This window comes from Arthrobotrys flagrans (genome assembly GCF_004000055.1).
Source record: "Arthrobotrys flagrans strain CBS H-5679 chromosome Unknown unitig_3, whole genome shotgun sequence".
Classification (NCBI taxonomy): Eukaryota; Fungi; Ascomycota; class Orbiliomycetes; order Orbiliales; family Orbiliaceae; genus Arthrobotrys; species Arthrobotrys flagrans.
In genome coordinates this window covers 4,227,780-4,239,508 of record NW_027137547.1, presented here as the reverse complement: position 1 = coordinate 4,239,508, position 11,729 = coordinate 4,227,780, and the positions used below count along the sequence as shown (strand labels likewise).

At 48.1% G+C, this 11,729-nt stretch overlaps 3 protein-coding genes across 4 annotated transcripts; 1 reads left to right on the top strand and 2 right to left on the bottom strand.

The window, feature by feature from the left end:
* Window positions 1-1,725: 1,725 nt before the first annotated feature.
* On the top strand, window positions 1,726-4,523 carry DFL_002599 (uncharacterized protein; the record flags this gene model as incomplete). Its single annotated transcript, XM_067631408.1, has 2 exons — window positions 1,726-1,987; window positions 2,050-4,523. The coding sequence occupies 2 exons, from the start codon at window positions 1,726-1,728 to the stop codon at window positions 4,521-4,523; spliced, it is 2,736 nt and encodes a 911-aa protein (XP_067493957.1).
* A 751-nt stretch (window positions 4,524-5,274) lies between these two features.
* On the bottom strand, window positions 5,275-7,550 carry DFL_002598 (uncharacterized protein; the record flags this gene model as incomplete). The annotated part of the gene is made up of 3 exons (XM_067631407.1): window positions 5,275-6,759; window positions 6,915-7,395; window positions 7,468-7,550. 3 exons carry the CDS (start codon window positions 7,548-7,550, stop codon window positions 5,275-5,277), a joined length of 2,049 nt encoding a protein of 682 aa, XP_067493956.1.
* A 711-nt stretch (window positions 7,551-8,261) lies between these two features.
* Window positions 8,262-10,246, bottom strand: DFL_002597 (uncharacterized protein; the record flags this gene model as incomplete). 2 transcript variants are annotated; one of them, XM_067631405.1, is made up of 4 exons in its annotated part: window positions 8,262-8,818; window positions 8,888-9,262; window positions 9,317-9,845; window positions 9,911-10,246. In XM_067631405.1, 4 exons carry the CDS (start codon window positions 10,244-10,246, stop codon window positions 8,262-8,264), a joined length of 1,797 nt encoding a protein of 598 aa, XP_067493954.1. The 2 variants fall into 2 exon arrangements, with proteins under 2 accessions (XP_067493954.1, XP_067493955.1); XM_067631406.1 differs by having other exon boundaries at window positions 8,888-9,256.
* Between the last annotated feature and the right edge of the window lie 1,483 nt (window positions 10,247-11,729).

Genomic DNA, 11,729 nt, shown 5'->3' with positions numbered 1-11,729 from the left:
TAGTTTAAAATATCAAAATAATTTTCAACTATCACAAAACAATGGATGTTAGTGTGCATATAGATTGATATTTAAATTATTGCTTGATTTCTAAACACACAATAGCGAGTACAGGCGTTCAAATAGACAAACAACAAAGGATATAAGGCAGTGAAAAAATGTAAACAATACAGGAAATAAAACTGTAAAGGACCTTAATTAAGGCTTCTGGATTCGTAGCCGATAATCATATGTGCGAAAGAGTTGTTGCTGCTAAAACGGGGTGGTGCCTTATTCGGGACCTGTTTCTTTGTGTTGTCCGTGTGGTTTTTCCTCCAGCTATAACAAGGCCTGTGTCGGGGTAGTGGCCACGGTCAGTATTATAGCTTCATATACTTCTGACAGCCTGGGCTTCTCCAATGATCATTTGCAGCGCTAGCACTGCTCCAGCTGCTCCCACTAGCTGCTTCTGCTCTTAATTCCTCATGCTGCTGCAACTTCGTTACAGTACCTACAGTTCTCGCTAGAACTTCCTACACTTATAAAGTTGTTGATAAGGAACAAGACGGATGTTATTTCAAAAGAAACCTTAAAAGAGTAGCAGACGATTGCTTTAGGCGTCTTAGACTAGAGTTTTGAGCTTCCCAAACTAAAGCGAGAGACTTTCGTAATGAACCTCTCCTGCTCCAGAACAACTTTCAATAATACTAAGCTATTAAGTACTTAGGTAGATACGAGACTAGTAATATTCTGAGCTGGGGTAAGACAACCCCAGCCAGAAGACAACCATCTGCGTTGGCGAGTTTAAAATCCAACATGTCAAGCTGACTAATCCACACATTCTATTATCCTGTCGGAAGAGCCATTGCATTGTCGACATACCGATTGCATAATATTATGCTCTTCTTTGTCGTTGTCTCCTCTTCATATCAGCTTGTGTCAGTTTCAAATTGCCATAGATCTAGATGAGAAGATGGTTTAGACCACGTGAATGTCTAAGACGTAGCGTAACTCGTACAGATGCTATTTATCAGTTTAAAGTTGCCACTGCCATGCCATCGCTGTGGCGCATGGATCCCAGCAATACGCGTTCACCTGTCTCCAATTGGTTGCGTCGCAGCGTCTGCACATGGTCGGTTACGTATGCTCTGCATCTGCTTGATTGCATCGCATTGAACGGAATATAAGATAATACATTCCTAGAAATGGCTGGATACCGTGCTCACCGCTTTTATTTTTGACCGTCTAACTAACTCCAACAGCGCTGTCCGATTATAATTCTAGAATTAATCAGGCTGCCGTTCGTATATACTGGTAGAGAATATATCGAGTACAGGTAGTATTCTGCACAGCCTATAAATTTCCCGGGGTCAACTGATGCCCGTCGGCCGGCTGCTGGTAAACAGCTTCCGCGAAGGACCAGGCAGAGAAGGCCAAGACTCGGCGCAATCCTTCCAGCCTTCCAGCTTCTCTTCTCTTCCCATTTCGATCGAACTGGACATCTGCCTGTTCTATCCTTCTTTTCTTCTGTGTGACTTCAACTTCATAGAAAGTACCTTGGTACTAAGTACTTGGGTAACGTCTAACTTGCGTTACGTCTTAGTATCCTGCCGTCGATACTTTTCTGCTCTGCTTAATTTAGTGATATCAATTAAATTACCACCGCAACACATTTACGCTCTCCTTCCCCCAACCCCATCGCATCAACCATCATCACCACCACTCCGACCATATTCCTGTCGACAAATGGTCACCTTTGAACGAATTCCACAAGGGGCCGTCGGGGATCCCTTCGACGGTCCTGTCGATGAGAGTAGCGCAACCATACCTCCTCCAACCTCCGTCCCTTCAAACCAGTCGCAGTTGTTGCAGCAGCCGCAGGCGCCCGCTCCAATGTCCACCGCCGGGGCTTTCAACGTCCAGCCTCTTCAGGATTCTTTGCCTGATCATAATCCGTACAGGCAGCTTCAGAAGCAACGTACAGGTCAGAGCGATGGAAGTTATCCAGGTTCGTTTGTCTTCAAGTTTCAACTAGTTTTGCTGTTCAGATGTTAACGTTATGTAATCTAGGTCAATCTTCATACCTGTCAACGAGTGCTGGCGCCACAACAGGCCATCCCGGCACGGCTCCATATCTTTCAGCTTCTACCCAAAATTTGGATTCTTCGAATGGCTTCATGCCCACTCCTCCCAGTAGTTGCCATGCAACAGCACCCAGAAGTAACTCTGTCTCTGCCATTGGAAATGTCGTCTCGCAGCCGCTTTACCCAATCTCTACATCCCAAGATGGCATCTTCCCTATGGATGGCGACAAAAAACCGAAGACAGATCCTTTCGTCGGCGAAATACAGCCTACAGAACCGACAAAGAGCCCTGAATGGTGGGAATCACCAGTATCCTCCAGTGGGGGTTCGCCGACCCCTGGTAAGCCGCATCTGTCGCTAGAAGAGCAGCTCGAGAACGAATTCCATCGCGGAAGAGGCGTCATTGCCCAGCAACCGAGCGTGCAAGTCACACAGCCGCCACCTGTCCAACAGCAACCCATCCAGCTACCGTTACAGTATCCTGTCCCGCCCATTCATCAGCCACTCCAACAGCCGATCCCTCAACCTGTCCCACAAGCTATTCCACAGCCTTTCCAGCCGGCAGTCGCACAGTTTGCCGAGTCGGACCCATTTAGCGATGTTCCGTTCCCACCCAAGCCACCGACGCCGCCGAAGATCCCTCACGGTGATCCACAGCCGAGCTTATTAGATGCCGACATAAAGGAAACCGGAACCGACAAGGAAATTGACCTCAGCTCACAAGCACCGATCCCAGTCACCTCAGAGCCTCCCACTCAGTCCGGTACAGCGGGAGTAATACAACCAACGATCCCTCTGGAAACTTACCAAATCAAACACATTCGTTTCCTAAATCCTGCTACGAACAAACTTGCACAATCGTCGATACTCATTCAAAATGAAAATGGGCCATGTCCACTGATCGCGCTTGTAAACGTTCTGTCGCTTTCTCGAGAAACATTGGTGCTCTCAGAAGGACTTCGCATTCGGGAGACCCTCTCACTAGAGCTTCTTCTTAACGTTGTCTGCGAAGAGCTCGTTTTGACAGGGTCATGGACGGGAGACTTGTCCGAGCTGTTCAAGTTCTTGCTGGGGCTTCGCACGGGAATGAATGTAAATCCGAAGTTCGTTAACGACCAAATTTCGGCAGATGATTTCCTGAGAAGTAGAAACGTTCACGAGAATCGTCCTCTCCCACAGCCTAAACCTGGCGATTTCGAACAAACGCGAGAGCTCATCCTTTACTCAGCATTCAACATTCCCCTCGTCCACGGATGGCTCCCTGCCCCTACATCGCCAATGTTCCCGGTATTAGTTCAGCACGCAAGAGACTTTGAGAAGGCTCAGGACATAATACTTCAACAACAGTTCATTCTTGAAAAAGGATCGAGAGGCGAACCAATATCCCCGGAAGATAACGAAATTGTAGCAAAGGCACATGAAATCCAGGACTTCCTCGAAGCTACAGGAACACAGATGACTGCATACGGATTGAGTATTTTGCAAACGAAACTCGCACCTGGAAGCTGGAGTATCTTTTTCCGAAATGACCATTTCAGCACCCTTTACAAGCACCAGCGAACCGGAGACCTCTACACCTTGGTCACAGACAGCGGTTACGCTTCTTACGAAGAGATTGTTTGGGAGAGCTTAGTGGACGCGTCCGGAAGAGATGGTGAATATTTTTCGGGAGATTTTAGGCCAGTTGGGCATGGCCACGGAAACAACAATGTATCTCAAAGGCAGTCCGACAACATTTTAGATCCGAATAGAGGCGATGGTGGTTGGCAGCCGCAGATCCAACCAAGGCGAAGCAGTCTAGGCCCACCTCCAGGCCTTTCAACCCAGAGACGTCCAGTGCAGTCATTAATCCCCCCAGAGACGGCACCTATTGTCCCTCCTGATGCAGGGGATACGGCCGACTATGACCTCGCCTTGGCCATTCATTTGCAACAAGAGGAAGAGGAGCGAGCCGCCAGAACCCAGCAAAACCGACAGAACCTGAACCCTGCTCGCATTCAAAACCTCGCAATTGCAAACCAGCCACCAGTAAGATCTCTTGTTTCATCGCAACCACCACCAACGGGTCTTCGACCGAGATCAAACTCCACTAGCCACCGTCCCGCCCAACCGCCCCGTCCAGCCGGTCGACAGGCCCAGGAGCTCCGGAATGCTGCAAACAATGCAACTGGGGAAGAGATTCCGCCTCCTTACGCAGCAGCGGATCCCAATCCGACGGCTTTTCTTCCACAGGCCGACGCTCCAGGACCGGGTAGCCTCGGCCGCCATTCTTCGTTCCCCACACACAGCTCTGAGGGTGTTGGAAGCTTCTCTCGTCCAGGGCAAACCACTGCTTATTCCCAAATGAACTCACTGTACGGACAAAGTTCCAGCTCCCAGTACCCCGGCGCTGCTCGTGGGAGAAAACCCGGTGGGCAATCTGTGGGAGGCGAAGAAGACAAGAAATGTTCGATAATGTAGTCCACCATTCGAAAATTTCGACGGACTTTGAAACAATGGGTTAAGTTTGGGAAAAAGAATGCAATGAAGCATTGGAGTTCAACGGAGAATTGACGATTTTCATCGACGATGATGCATATTGACCTTGGCTCTCCTTCGTGACATTGGCACGTCCACATACTTTTGTTTTCCTTCATCTTTTTAAATGTTTACTAATACTCTTTCACGCTTGTCTTACCAAGGTCCTTGATGATGATGGGGAGAATATGGTACTATCAGGAGTTTATTATGGCGTTTAGGGTTTCTTTTCTTTTTTTTTTGCTTTTTGATTACTGACATTAGCTTATGGATGGTCGAGTCTCTAGCGTGTAGCGAGATTATAATTCGTGAGTTCAAAAAGCAGAAGATGGGTTTTTTTCTCTTTGAACTTCGGAGTTCGTGTTCATTTTTGTTTGCCTGTAAATTGGGTTTTTGCATAGATGTATCATACAACTGGGTACCAAATACGTACATCTTTTGATATCTTCCTTCTAAATGGCCACTGGCTCCAACGATAATTGCTTCTACATGTTTACTTCCTCCAAGCCAACATCTGTAGATTTACAATGATACTATACTACTTAATAGTACAAGGCTACAACCAAGCTAGTTCTTACATATCAGTCTATATCCACCACTCTACGGGCAAATATTTATGAAACCAAAGCCCGCCCTTCTATATCTCTTGTGATCGATATAACCTCTACCCTCTAAGGCTCCCTAACCCTACCATTCATTCAATATTATCAACTTCCATCACATCCTCCTTCTTCCCATTCAACTTTGCACTCGCCTTCGCCTTCTCCTTCTTCCCACCACCACCACTTCTCTCCCCACCACCCTTCTTCCTACTCCCAAACTTCCCTCTGGCCTCCACTTTCCCCTCCAATATCGGAAACACCTTCGTAGCATGCAACACATACCCTTCACTCCCTCCTCTACTGGTCATCAACGGATGAGTCCTTCCCGGCAACGCCTGAAAAGTCCTCACACGACTGGTATGGATCGTCGGTGCCAGCAAATTCGTGGGATCGATCGGGAAGTATTCATCTGAGGTATGAGCCGGTAACTTTGGTAACGATTTCAACGTTTCCAATGTAGCGGGGTCGATATCAGGGTTCGTATTATCCGGGTCTAGAGTGTGGAGTTGGGGCTGCGTTGAAGATGTACCCGAAGCTTCAGATGAAGCCTCCGAGTCCTTTTTGATACGCATAAATTCTGTTCTGCGGAGAGTACTGCACCAATCTACTACTTCCGATAAAGGTTCGACGGAAGGGGAGTAGATTACTAATTGCCCGCTACCCTTTAGTAACGGAGTAACAGTGTTTATAACACCGCTAAGTTCCATCCCCGTGGCGATAATTGCGCCGTCGAAGCCTCCGCGACGGGTAGAGGAGACGATGTTTAGTAATCTTTCCTGACGACGGCATTTTCGGTGGTAGTTTGAGCGTTTTACGGACTTGAGGGTACGTAAGACGGGGTCTGGGATTACCGGCGGACGTTCGAGGGTTACGTCTGACTCCGGGGAAAGCAGTTGAAGGTATGAGAGGGATAGAAGGTGGGTTGATAGCGGGTGGGTGGTAGTGTTGATGAGATTGGCGGTATCGAAATTGAAGGGACGGAGGAGGGAGAGGTTCGGTTGGTCTTGGGTGTGTAAAACTGTGATAGTGTTTGAATTCGGGACTGTGGTCTGTTCGTAGCCGGTTTTGGGTTTTATGGGGGTATTGTAGGGATGGTCGTTGGCTTCCTTCCGTGCTGCTACCTCTGTGGTTTCCGGAGCCTCGCTGGCTTCGGCTTGAGGGACCGGGGCTTCTCCTTCTTCTTTCGCATCTTTGCCGTCATCCGTCTCATCCCTCTTCCGTTTCCTCGCACTCAAAACTTTCTTAGGTGCCCTTGCATCTTCTCCCGCCAGTAATCCCATCCTCTCGGCCATAGCGGCGACTACCAATCCACCTGTGTCGTCGATAACAAGGTACCGTCCACCCCACTTGACGTCAGCCCAGCTCATCATCAGACCCATGGCTTCATCTCTGATCTCCAACATCTTGAGCGGTTCCTTCTGTGTGATCAAGTAGTGTGTAAAATTCGGTACATCGGCGGGGATAACTCTGATACGTTTGAGGTATTTGTTGGTTTTCCTCTTTGTATATTTCGCTAGAGAGAAGGCGGTCTTTTTGTCAATGTACGCATGGGATTGGAGCAGTCGCGCGATGATTTCCTGTTAGTTGGTCCATGGTTAGCATGTATCCAAAAACAACCAAACCCTCCCCGCCAATTGATATTATGCAATATCAATCAACCAAGTTTGTCAAGAAAAGGGTAGTTTGAAGAGGAAAGGGAAGAAAAAAGAAAGTGATTGTAGAATCAAGAGACCTTTCCACTACCTGTACCACCACTCTTCTTCAACTTCTCGATCTCCTGCCAAGTCATACTCTGCGCCGTCTGATCGTCTCTGATATCCCGATTATTCTTCATCTCAGCCTCCCACAACTTCTGCTCCCTCTCCAACTCCTGCTCCAACATCCCGGCATCAAGCGCGACATCTTCATCGTCTTCTTCACCGTCATCGCCAACTTGTACACCAATTGCCGTATCCTCGAGCGCGAGCCCAGGACTATCAACCCCGCTGGGAGTAGAACTATCGGTATTCTTTGACTTTTTAGAAGCCTTTGTCGGGTCCGCCGAAGACGTAGCAGGGACAGTATGAGTAGCGAGTTTTTCGCTGTTGAGTTCTAAGATCGGGACCGGTTCGAGGCCGAAGTTTTCACCGTCGAGAATACTCCAGGTTAGGTAGTATGGACGTCCTAAAAGACTGTTGGCGGGGAAGGAGCCGAATTTGCCTAAGCCGATGATGCTGAACGAAGATTTTTCGGTATCGTTAGTGAGATGTGCGGTTTAATTGGGATTGGAATGGATTTGCGCGTACGAGTCCGGGACTATTTTAACCAACTTGGTGGTTTCGGAAGGTAACTGTATTAGCACCTCGTCGTTTGGCTGGATTAATTCCATCGTGAGTGATTGAACGATGGAAGTTCCTGGTGGGTCGAGGTGGGAGCCGGAATGGTTGATGTCGAAAACAGAAAAGAAAAGGTCGAGCGAATGAGCCCACCCAAGAAAATTAAAGGTTGGAATCGAACCGCGCTTTTTGAGCCGCACAAAACTTTAGTCACGACTTCGCCAATAATAGCCTACGGCATGTGCAAACGAATGGTCAATATTTATTTGGCTTTCCATTCTTTTTTTGATACTGCTGTTGAATTTACAAATATTATTCGAGGAAACGGAAAATGATGTACGCGAAAAGGAATCCTGGGACGGGGGATCAAGGTATAGTAGGAAAAAAAAGATAATGAAGCGGAAGGAATTGGTATTAAAAGCTACAGTAGTTCTGCGAGCGGGGGTGGGGGGGTAGACTATGCGGATATATGAAAACGACACGAAGCGTCCTCAGGATCATAACGTCTCGTCATGCTATACCGGGTTATGTTTCCGGCCGTTCATTCGTTCGTTCGTTCATCCATGGTTCCAGCGACAGAGAATAGAAAAAGGGAGGACGGGCGGCACACAGGGCCCTAGTTACTACTATATAAGATATAAGAAAAAGAAGAAGAGGAAAGAGTAGAAAGAAAAGTCCACATATACTACGAGAATAAAAAGAAAAGGAAGCAAACACCACATTTTCACCCATTTTTTTTTGTTTTATATCATAAAGGAAATCCTTTATTCCACTGTGATCTCGACCGACTGCTGCTGACCATCAAGATCAGTATTGTTCTGCCTACCCTGCATGCTCGGTTGTCGGACACTGCCTCTGCCGAATCCTACGCTCCTCTCGGAGTCGGGACCTCGTGGTTGCCTCGATGGAAGGATCTGAGACCCTCGGTCTCGCTGGTCATCATAAGTTGCCATACTGAAATTTCTTGTCGAGGTTGTCTGTGAAGGTGAGAGTCCGCCAATAGCGCCGTGCATTCCACCATCGGATCCGAGGAGTCCACGGGCGTCGCGGGGGTCTCCACGTAAGCTTCCGCTGCCCATGCCAAGGCTACCTCCTAGGGATACGCCGGCCAAACCGTTTACTAGAAGAGATTCGTTGATGCTGTTGATATTATTCGACCCCGTCGGTGTTAGACTAGGTGTCGTCGACGAACCGTTCGTATATTCTTGTGCCTGTTGCTGTTGCTGGTACTTCAAGGCGTTCTGGCTTAGGTGAATCGGGAAACTTGCGGATGTGGGCACCGGAGATGGAGTATAAGATCTCAAATCGGCAAAAGATTTGGCTGCTCGAAGATTGTTTCTACTTTGAGCATCTTTTCCGGAAGGAGAGCTTGGGACATCGAGTAACCCACCCTGTCTGCCAATGGTAGAGTATATTCCAACTCCACCGTCTGCACTCCTAGTCTCACTGAAATCCATCGTTGTAGCTCTCGCCAACGTCCTTCGTTGCTGAGTTTCTACAGGTATAACAGTGGCAATGCTAGGAGGCGATATGTTCTGAACGGACGACGGAAGATGACGGAATACTTGTACTTGTCTGGTCTCCCCAGATCCTTTCGAGATGTGCGCAAGCGACATGTGATGGGCGAGAGTATGGACGATTCTTCGCTGGGAAGGAGATAGTGTGGGCGGGAAAATGAGAGCCTCTCGAGTATGGTCGTCGCGGAATAGCAGGAGTTGAGAGTAGAACTGGAGAGTTTGAGGGTTGTTCAAGTCGATTTCTAGATCTTGAAGGGATCAGTATCGATAACAACTCAGCCTTCACCGGTAGATTTACGCACCTTGCTTGGAGGTTTGAGCGGAGGACGAAGACGGTCGAGGAGAAAGGCTCGGCATTAAATTTTGCATAGAAGATTGATGTTGTAGCTGCTGTTGCGCAACAGGGGCTCTATGCTGCTCTTCGAGCTGTCCTCTTCGCTCTCGCTTCTCTCGCTCTATCCTCTCGCGTTCAGCCAATGGAAGCATTTTCTTGTACTCAACCCTCAATTTTCGCCCTTGCAGCTCGAAGTGGTTCAGGGTGTTGATGACAGCTGCTGTCTCCTCCGCCGTCGTAAAGTTTGCAAAAGCAAGGCCTCTGAAAACACCGTTGTCAAAATGGTAGTTGAAGGCATACGGCAACGGAAGGTCAAGGTCAGTCATTAATTGGACGAGCTGCTCCTTCTTGACAGCAAACGGGATATTCTTGATAACAATAGCCGTTGGAATCAACTCATCATCGTCAGATCGTGTCTCAAGTGGCTGAGGTCCTAGTGGTGGCATTCCACCCATTCCAAGGTTAACCCCAGGAAGCTGCGTGCTATCGAGCCATGTCTACAATAGTTCACGGGTTAGCAACTCCCTTCCGTTCTCATTTCGACAAAGAAATTTATTCTAACCGTAGGCAATGCACTCCTCTGCCTGCCGACACCCTTAACACCTCTACCAGGGAGGGAGCCCATCGTATTATTCACAGACCCAAATGATTGTGCATTCCACGTCTGAGCTGTAGCATTATCGAATCCGTAGCTCACAGAGCGAGTACCAACCCTGGTGGTATCGTATCGACCCGCATCGTATCGGGCAGCATGATCATCAGTAGGGTACATGGTGGCAGCGGGGGCGTATTGATCAAATTGGCGAGAAGACTGTCGGTGGAGGATTTGCACCTGAGGTTGTCGTGAATTCGGCGAACGACTATTCGCCATTTCGTAATAGGCGTCCGGATGGGCCATTTTGAAAGCGTGTATTAGAAACTGAACGTTAAGGATGCAGATGAGTTTTTTTCGTGATTAAAAAAAAAATTTTAAAAAATTGAATGGGACAACAAAAAAGTCGTGGTGTATCGAAAACGGGAGAACAACGTTGAAGCGGAACCGTTATAACTTGTAAGGGGCGTCGTCGGGTCTTGAACAGCGGTTGTATCGTTTTTTCGAATAAAGGGGGGTTTATGTAGTTAGGGGAAAGCCTGCAAATGCAATATATGCAAAGGAAATCCAAAGCCGAATAAATTACAATGATATTATAACCCAGGGCGTCGAACGTATCCGTGAAAGCTGAAGATTAAGAAACTGATCTAAACGAGAAACTAGGCGACCCGGTGCAGGTACCAAAGGGAAGCTCAGCTCAGTTTTCGTGCACCCGATCGAAAAGGGGATCCCAAAGAGAGGTAAGACGTTGGAAGCTGCTTGCGGTTCTTTAGAGTAAAGCGTCTACAAGTTAGGTCGTCAACAGCGTGGGTCTCGTAACGTTCAAAGTCGGCGTGTATATCGTTAACTCGTCATATGCTTCGGTATCATCCGGATCTGCTTCTCGACGGGGTACGCTTCTAAAACTGACGGAACGGAATTCCGGATTTGACCACGTCTGCTGCGATGCTTGAGTCGAGCCAGTTGATGAGGATGAATGAGGATGATTATCGTATGGCGGGACCCGAAAGCGAGAACTCTGGGTATCGGGGAGCCTTTTGTCGTTGAAACCCACGAGTCCTCGTGCTTCTTCTCAAGACGGTAATCGAGCGAGTGACCTTAAGTGAATAAGGCCGGGAGATTCGATGGAGCGTCGAAGCGCCTGATAGACAGCGATGCTAAATTAGCGGAACCTTCTTCAACACCGGTACCACGCACGGAAACAGGTACGCATATGGTTCGACGTCTACCCACCGGCGTCGGAGCTCCGTACCAAGACAGAGAGACAAGGAAATGCCAAAGAACGAAATACAGACAAAGCGATATCTAAAGGGAAGTCAGGCAACGTTACGGTGAGAATAGAGGGTTCGTGATTGTGGAGGGTGGTGAAGGGGGATGGGGTTGCGGCGGAAGAGGAGAAATTTGACAGGAGGTTTCGAGTAAGGGACAGTCGAAGACGCTAAATGCCCAACTGATCTCAACTAGCAGATGTTGGCAGCGAAAAAAGGAACAGGCACCAGACTATAGAACTAGCGTGCAAACCGATGATTTGACAAGCTCGAAAGGGGATAGATCATGAGAAACGGAAGGAGAGGACAGCGTAAGTGGATAGGAGGTCTAGATGCTGACGTCGCATGGCCATAGGGGCATAGACAGTTTATAGACGAGATGTCGAGACAAGGCGGCAAACAGAAGCATGTAAGGCGAACTCATCTTCAACAACCGCCGATTGCAACTAACAACTAATCCACCAACTAACTACTCGTGACTACTACGTACCTGAATACGATATGACGACGGTGGTGATATG